The sequence below is a fragment of the Haemaphysalis longicornis genome, unplaced genomic scaffold (genome assembly GCF_048455015.1).
Source record: "Haemaphysalis longicornis isolate Haplotype H1 unplaced genomic scaffold, Haemaphysalis longicornis Haplotype H1 scaffold_1, whole genome shotgun sequence".
Lineage (NCBI taxonomy): Eukaryota > Metazoa > Arthropoda > Arachnida > Ixodida > Ixodidae > Haemaphysalis > Haemaphysalis longicornis.
This window is the reverse complement of record NW_027526203.1, coordinates 398,281,143-398,295,117: the sequence shown is the minus strand read 5'-3', so window position 1 is coordinate 398,295,117 and position 13,975 is coordinate 398,281,143. Positions and strand designations below refer to the sequence as shown.

The window sequence follows — 13,975 nt, the reverse complement described above, 5'->3', positions numbered from 1 at the left end:
AACAGATTGAAACAACACGGCCGCGCTGTCTGCCTGTGATCGCGCTGGCTGAAGCATCTATACGGGTATACGTACGGTATGGGGTTTGTAGCTGCATGCAACCGTCGCGTCCTGCTTACTCGTTCTAATTAGCATTAGGCCACGGTTGAAGTGCTGATACACGGAAACAACAGAAGACTAACATGGCGTCCGACCGCTTGAGATGATTATCCCAGATGGGGAGTTTATTTTCGACGTGGTACTATACAAGGAACCGAACGCCATCTCACAAATGGTGTTAAGTGGTTCTAAATCCTCCCTTTTGCTACACGGATGGGCAACGGTACTACCATGGAGGTTCGTCCACATTTTTAGACCATGCCTAGGGAGTACATTTTTTGTTATAAGTACTTTTCAGGGCACATTACTTGATTAAAACTCCATTTCCGGCTAGTTTGCGTTTACAGTGTGTGACTTCGCCGAACCTGCAATAACCATCGCCACCACCACCGCCACCGCGGCTTGGCAGCTTCCGAATGTCGGCACGGATTCAATTATACCTGTACATTTATAATTGTTTATGACCTCTGAAAGTGAACGTGCAACGAAAGATTTTATGTGTTTGTTTGGGAGCTTCTGTACGCGGTTCTCGTTCTGTATTCGTCACGTGACTCCTGGTACATCCGCCCAATCGCGTTGACGTCATCTCAGCTGGGAGCTGATGGCTTCATTTTTTTATTATTCACGCGGTTATTTTCGAAGTACTGACCCAGAGACTGGTATATTCATTTTCTGCGGATGCCAATCTATCTATTTAGGCCAACTTCGGTATGGTCTTCAGTGTCCCTTTAACTGTGTCGTTGGTCGTGACTACTTCATGGATTATATGCAGTAGCGTGGTTGAGAGCCCGAGCTCCGCGAGTGGTAGGGCCCTGGTTAGGAGCTACATCTCCAGAACGTAACAGAAGAAAATTCAAATCAAGAAGCTCGTATACCAAACAAAAAAGCGCCTGCGGGCACGGAAACGATATTAGAAAAACAGTGTTTCTTTTCTCGCGTACAAAGAATGGCTTTCAGTGAGCCACCTTGACGAATGGTCGTTCCCGTTCCAATTGGAACTCGCTTGACGGTGACACGGCTTCATATCCGTCCCTTGCAACGATGCCAGTGGGGATGACACATGTCGGGATGAGCAAACAAGGCGCCCAAGCTGTCACCGTTGTGAATTCGGGATTTGGCACATTAAGGCCACAAACGCCGCAGGCGTCAACCAGCCACGGGGAAAAGATGATGCTGGCAGAACCGGCGTAGTCCGGTTGCTCACGCAAATTCAGGCACGCGGTAATGACCTGCACAACGTAAAATTCCATATGGTGAGTCATGCTGAACGAACGGTTATTTCCGTTGGTTCAGCACGGCAATCCAGGTATATTTCATTTCACTCTGCGCACATTTTTGGAATGGTTTTCACCCAATCTAACTTTCTGGCATTTATGTGTCAAAAAAATGCATGTAACTCACTGGAGTTAATTTGCCTCACACAAACTTGCATTTCTACTCGCTGTTGAGTTTTAATGTTCAATAGGGCTCACAGAGCGCGCTGGGGTAGGAACCCAGAGGGGAGTGAAAGTCCAACCACTGTGCTAACAAAAAACGCCATCAAATATTGTCACTTTAATTCCTAAACTAGGTCTTGGAGGAGCCGCTGGCAAAAGAAGAATCTTTCTAGTTCAGTTGGGAAATTGTTGCTATCATGAAAGACGGAAGGCGAGTAGGGAACGAACAGCACACAACGCTAGCTAATACAATGCTCACGTCTTGTTAGCTGTTTCAACGCTATAGCTTCGTATGTTTTCCGTTCTCTTCTCGCCCTTTGTTTGCAACTTGTCCACGTATGTTTCCACTTTAACGTTCATGTAAACTCATCAAAATCCTGTCCATCAGCTTCACCACAGAGCAACTGGCCGAGGACGAGAAGTTGTTACCAAAGGCACAATGTAGTCAGACGACGAGGTCTCCGTGCAATTGACTCGAAAACTGTCGCCGGTGCCGTGATATTACTCAATGGACGCTTTCCGTGGTGGGATGTGGCAGCGCAGACCGCGGTTTTGATAAAGACCGCATTCCACAATTACTTTCTCCCTGGACGGGCCGAATTGTGATCCAGATGCATTGTGGCACAGAAGGCCAGCAGAAATTCTTTAGCGTGTACAGTTCGCCCCATCCATTTAAAGTGGTCTGTAGTGCCTCCCCGCCTCACTCTGTCCTCTTCTTCCAGGTGACAGGGATAGTGACGTTCGCGTTGGCATACAGCAGCCGTGTCTACGTGTACCAGCTGTCCAAGCTCGTCGTCAGGGTCGAGCCTGAGCCCAGCGTCATTTACGTCGTCTTTGTGTCGTTCCTCTACTGGTTCGTCTCACTGCTTGTGCTCGCATCTGCACTTCTCTCCAACACTGGAATCAACGTCACCAGCTCATTATTCGTGAGTGCTGCGCAGCATGACGCCCATATTACTCTTTCCTTCCCCTTTTGCAGCGAGCTAAGCTCTTCAACCAGGGAGGTCGCAAAAGCTCATATTTGTCTTTATGGTTCAGAGCGGGAGTTGCGACCACAGGATAAGTAAAAAAGGAGAACGGTTGGGCAGAATACTTATACGCGCGATGTGTTAAAAGGGAGAGCGTAATCACGGCGCGTGTCTTGGATCAGGGAACAAACTCGGGTGGGAGTCATCATTGCTCAAATTACGGAAAAGAAGTGGACACTGAGCTCGATGTCTACTGCGACAAAATGACAGCTGGTCAATCGACCACCTGGGTACCAGAGATACTCACGAGAGGCGGGACTACAAGTAGAAGAGGAACATTAACTCGTTTCGGGGACTAAATGGTAAAATTTGAGGCCAGAACATGGAGTCGCGGAGCGCAGGACAGAAGTGATAGAGATCCATGGAGAGACCCTCGTTCTCTCATGAAGTTGACTAAGATGCGTTGCTGGGCATGTTAGATTGCGTACATTCCGAAAGAGAGTTATGCAGAGCGGAGATGCGGTCCCTGAACGGTTACGGTAGTCGCCAGGCGTGACTGCGCGTGCGTAGAAGGTCCGAAATCGTTTGTGCGCATGTGCAGGGTGTCTACAGCCTACCGGGCGTCGTCCTGGAACCGTTTCTCCGCTCTGATATAGCTCTATAATGCGCACGCGCCTGTAAGAGTAGAGAGAGGCCTAGCGCCTGTCCTGCTGCTCCACCTTGCTTTCGCGTATACGTCGACTGGTCAGATTGCCCAAGTCGTATGCCGCATGCCACGTGGAAGTAAAAGCGTGCTTACGAAACGTGCTCATTAAGCGAGCGCTACTCTCCCTTTTATATCGCAGTACGTGCTCCTGCAAGCGTTCGGGGCCGTCTTCTACGTCAGCGGGGGCATCTGTTTATTGGCTCTGGAATCGAGCCAAAGCGTGGCCACTGCTGCAGGGGTGAGTCCAGTCGCATACGGCCGCGCCGACGCCTTTCAGATGCGGGAACACACGACAAGAAGTCGTTGCGCAAAATCGATGCTTTGAATTGGAAACGAACGATGTAGTGGAAGCGCGTTCAGGCTGCTACGATGAAACTGATTTGCCGCTTCCTTATTCGTTCACGACTATGCGAGACAAATGCTATACATCCGTACGAAAATTGAAAGCTTACAAACTCATATATATATATATATATATATATATATATATATATATATATATATATATATATTTATATATATATATATATAAAAAACTTCGAACAAGGTAGAGGCACGATTGTTGCCAACGTTTGCAAAGAGACTTGCCTTCGCCCCCTCACGAAGGCAAGTTTCTGCTGAAACGTTGCCAACAATCGTGCTTCTACCTTGTTCGAAGTTTTCTTTTCTTATATATATATATATATATATATATATATAAGGGTTGGCAGTCAAGAACACCTCGGAAAGCAAAGGGGAGAATGTGGAAGGCCATTGATTGAAATAGATAAGGAATTTGGAAAGACAGAAAGAAAGTGAGAAAAAATGCCCGCCGGGTGGGATCCCAACCCACGACCTCCAGAACACACGTCTGGTGCGATGACCACTACGCTACCGGCGGGGCTATTTTCCCCTCCGCTTTCTGGGGTATTTATGTTAAGGTATTTTTGTTTCCTGCGTTTGGGGGTGGTAGCCAGCGCCACTGGGACCACTCGGGGTCAAAAATCAAAGATACCTTAACATAAATACCCCAGAAAGTGGAGACGACAATAGCCCCGCCGGTAGCGTAGTGGTCATCGCACCAGACGCGTATTCTGGAGGTCGTGGGTTCGGATACCACCCGGTGATCATTTTTTCTCCACTTTCTTTCTGTCTTTCCAAATTCATGATCTGTTTGAATGATCTACCACATTCTCCCATTTGCTTTCCGAGGTTTTCTTGGCTGCCGACCCTTATTTCTGCCTTAATTCAACAAGCCCCTCATTTTCCACTCTGATTCGCTATATATATATATATATATATATATATATATATATATATATATATATATATATATATATATATATATATATATATATATATATATATATATATGTGTGTCTGTGTGTCTGTGTGTGTGTAATAGGGAACAATAAAGCTTGGAAGATGGTAGAGAACACAAGAAAAGAAAACTTCGAACAAGGTAAAAACCATGATTGCTGCCAACGTTTCAGCAGAGACTTGCCGTCGTCGGGGCCCTGGTGGAGGCAAGTGTCTTTTCTGAAAAGTTGTCAACAATCGTGGATTCGATATATATGTATATATATATATATATATATATATATATATATATATATATATATATATATATATATATATATATATATATATATATATATATATATATATATAGGGTTTGGAAATGAGGGGCTCGTTAGGAAATACAGAAAGAAATGCCGGCAGTCTACAATGCCAAAGAAGGCATACGGGAGTGGTTAGACTTTTTTTTTTACCATTATTGACGTTACAATATTTTTTTATTAATTACGTGAGAAAGAAAGAAAAACACGCGCCCAGAGTGGGGACCGAACCCACGCCTTTCGATTAGATCTCGAATGCCTTACCAATTCGGCTATCTGGGCGACTGTGTTCTGCTTCACTTTCTGGGGTATTTATATTTACTACAACTGTATCTGACGCTTGAGGGTGGTAGCCAGCGCCACTCAGACTACACGGGGAGAAGGGGACCTTCTTTTTCAACCCCCGGGGCGTGACGCGAACGTCTACAGCCTTTCATGAGCGGTTAACTGGCGGGAAACCCTCTTATGCTACCTTGGCATCAAGGCTGCCAGAACCGAGGCCCTCGCTAAGCTTTCGCACGATAATAGGGTTTGGAAATGAGGGGCTCGTTAGGAAATACAGAAAGAAATGCCGGCAGTCTACAACGCCAAAGAAGGCATAGGGGAGTAGTTAGACTTTTTTTTCCCGTATTGACGTTACATTATTTTTTTATTAATTACGTGAGAAAGAAAGAAAGAAAGAAAAACACGCGCCCAGAGTGGGGACCGAACCCACGCCTTTCGATTAGATCTCGAATGCCTTACCAATTCGTCTAACCACTCCCATATGCCTTCTTTGGCGTTGTAGACTGCCGGCATTTCTTTCTGTATTTCCTAACGAGCCCCTCATTTCCAAACCCTATTATCGTGCGAAAGCTTAGCGAGGGCCTCGGTTCTGGCAGCCTTGATGCCAAGGTAGCATAAGAGGGTTTCCCGCCAGTTAACCGCTCATGAAAGGCTGTAGACGTTCGCGTCACGCCCCGGGGGTTGAAAAAGAAGGTCCCCTTCTCCCCGTGTAGTCTGAGTGGCGCTGGCTACCACCCTCAAGCGTCAGATACAGTTGTAGTAAATATAAATACCCCAGAAAGTGAAGCAGAACACAGTCGCCCAGATAGCCGAATTGGTAAGGCATTCGAGATCTAATCGAAAGGCGTGGGTTCGGTCCCCACTCTGGGCGCGTGTTTTTTTTTCTTTCTCACGCAATTAATAAAAAAATAATGTAACGTCAATAATGGTAAAAAAAAAAGTCTAACCACTCCCCTATGCCTTCTTTGGCGTTGTAGACTGCCGGCATTTCTTTCTGTATATATATATATATATATATATATATATATATATATATATATATATATATATATATATATATATATATATATATATATATATATATATATATATATATATATATATATATATATATATATATATATATATATATATATATATATATATATATATATATATATATATAACACAGAAATAAGGGTTGGCAGTCGAGAAAACCTCGGAAAGCAAAGGGGAGGATGTGGTAGATCATTGAAACAGATTAAGAATTTGGAAAGAAAGAAAGAAAGTGAAGTGGCAGCCAAAGAAACTGGCTGCCACCCCCAAGCACAGGAAACAAAAATACCTAACATAAATAGCCCAGAAAGTGAAGGGGAAAATCGCCTCGCCGGTAGCGTAGTGGTTATCGCACCAGACCGGTATTCTGGAGGTCGTGGGTTCGGATCCCACCTGGCGGGCATTTTTTCTTCACTTTCTTTCTTTCTTTCCAAATTCTTAATCTGTTTCAATGATCTACCACATCCTCCCCTTTGCTTTCCGAGGTTTTCTCGACTGCCAACCCTTATTTCTGTGTTATTTTCAACGAGCCCCTCATTTCCTATTCTGATTCGCTACATATATATATATATATATATATATATATATATATATGGTTTAACGCACCGACGCTTCACAGGCGATGAGCCGCCTGCCGTTAGTGAGTGCTCCGAAATAATTTTGACCTCGTGGAGATCGTTAACGTGCGCCGAATTCTCGAACACACGGGCGTTTTTGCTTTCCGCCTCCATCGCGTGAAAGAAGTAAGAAAAGCTTTTAAATTCCTTTAAGCAGCCTCTGTGGAAGGCTACGCTCTTGACTCTACATCACGCGCGTTATCAATCCGCGCAATCACGCCCGTTTCTGATACCGTGTAGCACCATAAACTTTTATGGGAGCCTTCATGACGCATGATTACTAACCAACTGCTGGCTTATACAGCTGCTAGGATCAAGTTCCAGCCCCAAATTGGTGCTGTCTGGTTGTTGAGTTGGAGCGGTAAAAGGGGATTGGGGGGGGGGGGGGGTGCACGCTGGGAATATCTGATTCACCGGCCGGAATATAATGCATAAGCGTGAGGAGAATGGGTTTTTGGAAACCATACCCTTGACTTTCGCAAAGCATTTACCCTGTTTTCGAGAGCGCAAACTTCACGAAAATACACAAAAGTTCGACTATAGCCACACTGTACTTATTGTTTTGGAAAAACCATTAATATATCGATAAATCGGCGATAGTAATCAGTGCAGGATAGATAAGTGAACCAGTCGACCGTGGTCATTATACGGCATTTTTTGTTTTGGCCAAATAAATTGATAGCACTATTATTCCCCTAGAAAAATAATATCGGGTGCTGGAAAGGACGCGTGACCCTGCAACACTTACCATCGACTACTCGGAATGTGTTTTAAGGTAAAGTCTATTGTCCCAGCAATCTTCTCCCGCAAGAATTATGAAAATCCGTTCACTACCACCGAAACTACGCGCGATGAAAAATCGCACATAATTGTTCCCTCTCAACTCGACCGCGGACAACGCGACGAAAACTGCGCGCTCTCTCCCGGAGAGGGGTGCGGCTCGCGGCGTCTTCTCCGGCGGCCTTCGATATATGACAGGCCAGGAAGTTTTCTCCTTTTCTCCGAAACGTGGAGGGGTCTATTTCCGGTCTGGTGCCACAAAAAAGCAGGCATGGCTGCCTGCTCGCAAGCGCGCGCTCGGGCTGGTAAGGCGTCTTTGAAGCAATAAACGTTTGTTGTCGAGTGGTCTGGTTGAAAGGGAAGTATTGAGCTCATCACTCAAACTCCGCGCGCACTCAAAACACAAAAGAAACGGCAAAACTGTGCCTACAGGTTCAGACATAGAAGAGGTTCGTACACAGCGCCGACGGCAGCGGATCGTCACAGGAAATGCGAGAAATTAGCCGCGAAGTTGACCACTGACAGCCGATCGGACAGCCATGGCCCAAATGTCGTCGTATAGGCCATGCCAGGGGTGCATAATGAGGAGAACTGAAGAGAGTGCGGTCGGTTTTTCCGCGTCTTTCACAGCAATCTGCGCGCTCACCGCTTCACGTGCACGTGTAATATTTGGCTCAGGTATTCGTGGCAGTGTAATCTAAACGTCGCGCAGGTTTACTTGAAACGCTCAAAGAGTGTTGCAGGGTCCCTTTAATGCCATTGAAGCAGGTTCGTAACGCATGATAATCGGGCTTTTCTCAACGGGTAAATGTAAATCTGAAAAATACAATCAAAAGGTAGAGTGAAACGCGGCGTGATGTTACAGAATCAAGGGTAAAAAAGAAAAAATCAAAACAATCAAACCATTCTGAAGCAATTAAAAAATACAGGAAACAGCAACAAAAACAAAAACTGCGACTGCCAACGCGAACTGCGGGTTGTGACGCATGTAGTGTGTATGTGTGTGTGTGTAGTGTCTGCATGTAGTGTGTATGTAGTCTGTACTGTGTACAGAACAAAAACAAATGCACAGATGCACACATTGAAATGTAGGAACTTACTAAAAATACGCGAAAGCAACAAAGTATATCCAGTAGTGACAAAGTGCAAAGGAGATAAAGGAAACATAAATTAAGCACGGAAAGAACGAACAAGATCAAGCAACATATGCTACAATGCCACAAAACACACTGATACGCCTGTCATAACACCTTGGAAAGCAAGACTGTGGGTCTGAAACGTACACACGGACTGCATAACAAAACTAGAAAACAGAAGAAAAACAATGCCGAAGGAACGTTGGCAGGAAAGGCATCGGGGTAAAACAAAGAGATATGTCTGAATGCTGCAAGCCGCACTAATTAGACGTTAGGTCACTGTTCTTCCCGAAGGTTTTAAGCGCTTTCAAAGCAATTCGCTGGTCCCAAAGCACCTGACAAGTACCAAGGCTAATAATAGTTCAAGTGAGTGACTGTCAGTTTGATTGAGGGAAGTTTGCTCATTCCTTGGGCGCTCAAGGAGTACGCGGGAAAGTTTCACCACAGATGGACATGTGCGTAGCAAAATAAGCTTTATTGACTGGCGCGATACAGACAACTCGCCATGTGGCCCCCCGCAACCGAACGGAATGAATAGGGCATCTGATTTCCTCATTCACACCCATAGGCGTAGGGATAAATGTTGTACACAGAGACCGAAGCGGATTACATAGCAGAGTCATGTAGAAGGAATCCTACGGCTGAAATTAAGAGAAATAAGTGTATAGTTGGGTTGGACATTATGTAGAGGACTGACACCAGGTGGACCGCTCGAGTAACCGAATAGCTACCGACTATGGCGGTAGGAGTAGGAAAGGGCAGAAAACTATATTGAAGGTATAAGACAATAAACCTGGGGGGCAAATAACGGTTCCGGGTGGTACAGGTAGTGAGTGGGGACAAGTCTATGAGAGAAAGTTGTTGTCCTCCGGGCATGAATAGGATTAGGGTAATGATTGCGACGACGACGATCACAAGGACCACACAAGCCGCTTTGTCGGCCGCCCTGAACAGCGTTAAAATGGACACGTACACGTGGCGATACGGATGGTAGTTAGTTGGTCCGCCTGAATGGTTGCCTTAATAGTGCCGCAACCAAATGTATGTTTTTTTTTTTTCTGCACTATTACACCCACCACCTGGCATCATATTCTGGGTTGTTGCCGACTCCTTCATACGAAAAAGTAACCCTGATTTTTTCCCCTTTTGTTATGTTGCACTTACATGATCCGCGTAGGCACCAATGGTTAAACATGAATTCCATCTGCTGAGCTGGGTGCGTTAAGTACTGCGGACTCGTTTGAACCCTTTGCAGTTTTTTGACAGTCCCATCACATCGTGTACAGTGCTGGGTAGCTTTAATCTTGCTCTTAGCAACATGATTACGATGTTCGGGACCCCCATGCACGTTCCGTTTTCACTTGCGTCATCGGTGCTGAGAGTATCCGGTATAAAGTTAGCCGCGACAAAATTGCCACAGAGGTCAGAGGTGTATCTCAGGCTCCGCAGCGCGCGACCGTATACTCCCGCAGGCGACACGGGTGCCAATGTATGCGCTATGCATTCAGGAACCCCCCCCCCCCCCCCTCCGTTGCAGCGTTCCTGTTCATAACAAGCGAAGACTGCGCGGGTCGACAACACTGTTAAGAGCGAGTGTTGTGTGCAGTGCGGGAATCGTTGCACAGCGAGAAAGGTCACCCGCCATCGTGTTTGTGACGCTTTAAACGAGCTAAAGGCCGTGTTCTTGATAATATAACAAAAATGAAATTAAAATGACAATTTTAATCGAAGATAATCTCTAGCAAAACACAGTATTTTCGTGGGGCTATGTTTTTGATGGCCCATTTTCAATAGTGACCGCGTAGTCCACCAACTCAGCTGTCACATGACAGAAACACTGTTGTTTGCGAAACATACTGCGTCTCACGTACCACAGCTGGAAGTATGATATGTATTTATGGAATCAAAACGTACACAAGTGGGACTACTAAAGCGAGTTCCAGAACTGTATGCTTCAGGGGGCGTTCTCTAAGTAACAAAAAATTGGTCCCACATCTGCTCACTTAGCTGCAAATCAAGATGTTTTCTCTCTCTCTCGCCGAAGACGATCGCCTACTGCCGCCCCTGCCACGTAGATGCCTCTGTTCTCTTTCCCGCCCACCTTTCACGCTCCTTCTCTCCCGTCTCGCTGCTCCGACGGCAAACACGGTCGAGGTTTGCTCGACTCGATTCAATTTTCCCGCGTTCCACAGCTTGCGCACCATCTACTGGAACCTTTCGTTGCTGTTTGACTTCTTGGAATACCGCCATGGGGCCCAGGCTCGGCCGCGAGGTCTTTTTGTATTTTTGGTTAAAAACATTGTTTCCAACGCGTATTTTTTTATTTTCTATCGCAAGAATCATGCAGCCTCTATTTTTTAATAAAAGAACACCGAAAACACCACTTATGTATTGATGTTTTGCCTCAAATATGCTTACTGTTGTCTTATTGCTGAACAATGTTAACAAGTATGAAGTTTGTTTCCAGATTTAGTTGTTCGGAAAAGTCTTGCCTGTGATAACTTCCCGTTGACGAGTTCCGTTGAGTTTTGGCATGGTGGCTGAATCTAGGGAAACTTAGACATACATACAGACTAGAATTTCCTTGTTTAAGTAGCCCAAGAAAGACTATCGTCTAAAGTATGCAACAGAAAGCACATGCAGCATAAATAATTAAATGTATTGCAAACTTTCGCTGCATTCGCTCTGTTGGTAGAGACCATTGTAACAAGACAGCTCCACAGGAGACTTTGAAAAGTGTGCGGCTTTGAAGGTGCCTTGGCATTAGACGCCGGCAACAAATCCCATCAAATCTTTCTCATTGGTCGGCTTTGCCTCAAGCAAGATGTGCTCTGCCCACATTATCCCGCAGGTGTTCGCAATCATCAGCGGCGTTCTTCATGGTGTGCATGCCCTTCTGGTGTACGTGAAGAAGAAGAAGTGACTTGGACCGTGTTGGAGCGAGCGCCTTTCTTCAGCGGTGCACCACCACTGCGCCGTTGCGCGCCCGCCTGTGAATATTTGCATACGCACAAACCCAAGTACGTAGCTTCGTAACTACAATTCTTTCACTATAGGTTGAAATGGGCCTATTGCTTGACACGAAAAATGAACGCTTCTTTCCCTCTAACTTGAATTGTACTCGGTGAGGAAGCTAAATTTGGCCGCGTATCTGCTGGCTTCATCGAAAGAATGCAGTCTTCTGCCGCAAGTGCCACGTATAGCACCTTATCTCTCTTCTATCCCCTTCCCAACGCTTGCGCTCTACCATCCCCATCTCGCTCCTGCCATGGTTAATGCAATGGAGCTTTGCTCAACTCAGTTTTCCCGCGTTCGCGCTGTGCTCGCGCATCTGTTTAGGTTTGTTTGTGTTGTACTTGGAATCGCTGGACCTGGTCTGCTTCTGTGTTTGCTTTTATCTCGCCTCTCTTTGATTCTTATTTTAGCGCGTTGGTTTTTCACTTGCTGTAGTAAATAACAATTTCAACACAACGCTTGTGCTCTCGGTTATACGCGCACATTTTGTCTCAAATATGCCTGAAGTTTCCTTCCTGCTGAATAATGTGGACAATCATGAGGCACTGCAGCAGTTTTAGTAGTTCGGAATTGTCTTGCCTATATATGAGGAGCTTTTTTTTTTAAATGAGTCAAATCCGCCCTAACAGAATCTGAGAAAACAGGGAATATTGTTACGGCCGACCTAAATGGAAAGCTGCAATGTTATTATATATGTTTCACATGTCAGCTAGGGGAAGTTTACGGCCACAAGTAATCGAGAAGTAAGTCGCCAATTAATTAGTTGTTAATTTTTAATTATTTACTAATATCTTATAGAATTATTTCATCCCGCCTGACAGTCCGACCTGTCAAACGGGAACTCACAAGGAGGCTGCTATGTTGGTTGAAGTCAAACCAAAAACACACTCGCATCGTGAAAAGGGATTTGGCTCATTTTGATCGGTGCCACAACAGGATCTGGTTCATTTTCGAAAGAAATACGATCTGCGTACACGTTCGCAGGGCGTTATCTGACCTATTTTGTTGTAGCTTGTTTTTTAGGGGAAATCTGACGAGTTTTCTTGTCACTACAGTTTTATAGGATTTAGTTTCGGTTTCTTGATTTGGCTCGTTTTGAAAGTAAAAAACTCCTCAGATATTATTCTTGCTCAAGCATTCCTTCACTTTGGCAGGGCGTCTGAATCGAATAACAGACAGACAGACAGACAGACAGACAGACAGACAGACAGACAGACAGAAAGACAGACAGACAGAAAGACAGACAGACAGACAGACAGACAGACAGACAGACAGACAGACAGACAGACGGACGGACGGACGGACGGACGGACGGACGGACGGACGGACGGACGGACAGACGGACAGACGGACAGACGGACAGACAGACAGACAGACAGACAGACACGTGTGCGTTTAGGTTGCCCAAGAAAGACTATAGTCTTCAAAAAACCGCATCACGAAGACAAAACGAGAGTGCGCCCCTCGTAGCTCCCTAAGGCCTGGTTCACAAAACTGCTACATCGTGTTTGTGTCGATTTCATCGCTTGCTTTTCATCATTTCCGTTGCGTGCCATACCGCAGACCATTGGGAAGTCCACACTGAGAAGCTATAGTAATCTGGATATTTTATGGAGCCTGCTGGACAGGCACACGATGTAGCAGTAAAGAAGTGCTTATCTCCAGGGCACGCTGTAATGTTTTCGACTCACAGCACCTAAAAAGACTTGTGTACCCTGAGAGATATCACAGCGGAGCTATGTTAGGTTAGGTTTCCATGCATTTTTCGATGCCGTCACATCAAAACACCTTCATGTGTACGCTTGTTTGTTTGTTTGTTTGTTTGTTTGTTTGTTTGTTTGTTTGTTTGTTTGTTTGTTTGTTTGTTTCAAGACATCAAAGCACGAAGGTCCCAAGGCCTTATTAAATACCTCCTTGTATCCCCATGTATCCCTACCCCATGTATTCCTACGGGGCGCTATGGCACTGTGCAACAAAACTGCTTCGCCGCATTGTGGGTGATACCCAAACTACACGGCGGGCAGCCAAGCAGACAACGCTGGTGTAGTGATGCGGTGACGGTGACTTTGTGGTGTGCGCAAAAAGTGTTATGTCGTGAACTCTGCAAATGCTTACTCTAATTTTTCTCAGCAACGAAGTTCTTTCGATTTTTAGCGTGTTCATCCCCTCATGGACAGCGAACACGAGGGATATGCAGTGTGCGTCGCGTGAAGGAAGTGCTTGTTTACATTTCGTTGTATGTCCGGGCGCGGAAGATTGGTGTAACTTGTTCATTTTTTAACATGGGGCCGATGGAGCTG

At 45.5% G+C, this 13,975-nt stretch overlaps 1 protein-coding gene across 2 annotated transcripts in view; it reads left to right on the top strand.

Moving 5' to 3' along the window:
• LOC144155363 (uncharacterized) overlaps positions 1 to 13,975 on the top strand; it is a 58,797-nt gene that overhangs the window by 37,053 nt on the left and 7,769 nt on the right. The window contains exons 2-4 of one of the 2 annotated variants that reach the window (XR_013319561.1): positions 2,258 to 2,461; positions 3,349 to 3,447; positions 11,512 to 11,680. Coding sequence is in view for 1 of the 2 variants with exons in the window: in XM_077686734.1 (XP_077542860.1) it covers positions 2,258 to 2,461; positions 3,349 to 3,447; positions 11,512 to 11,583 (375 nt within the window). In the remaining variant the exon portion in view is untranslated. Of the gene's footprint in view, positions 1 to 2,257; positions 2,462 to 3,348; positions 3,448 to 11,511; positions 11,682 to 13,975 lie in introns of those variants that run through there. The other variant, XM_077686734.1, reaches the window with a different exon arrangement.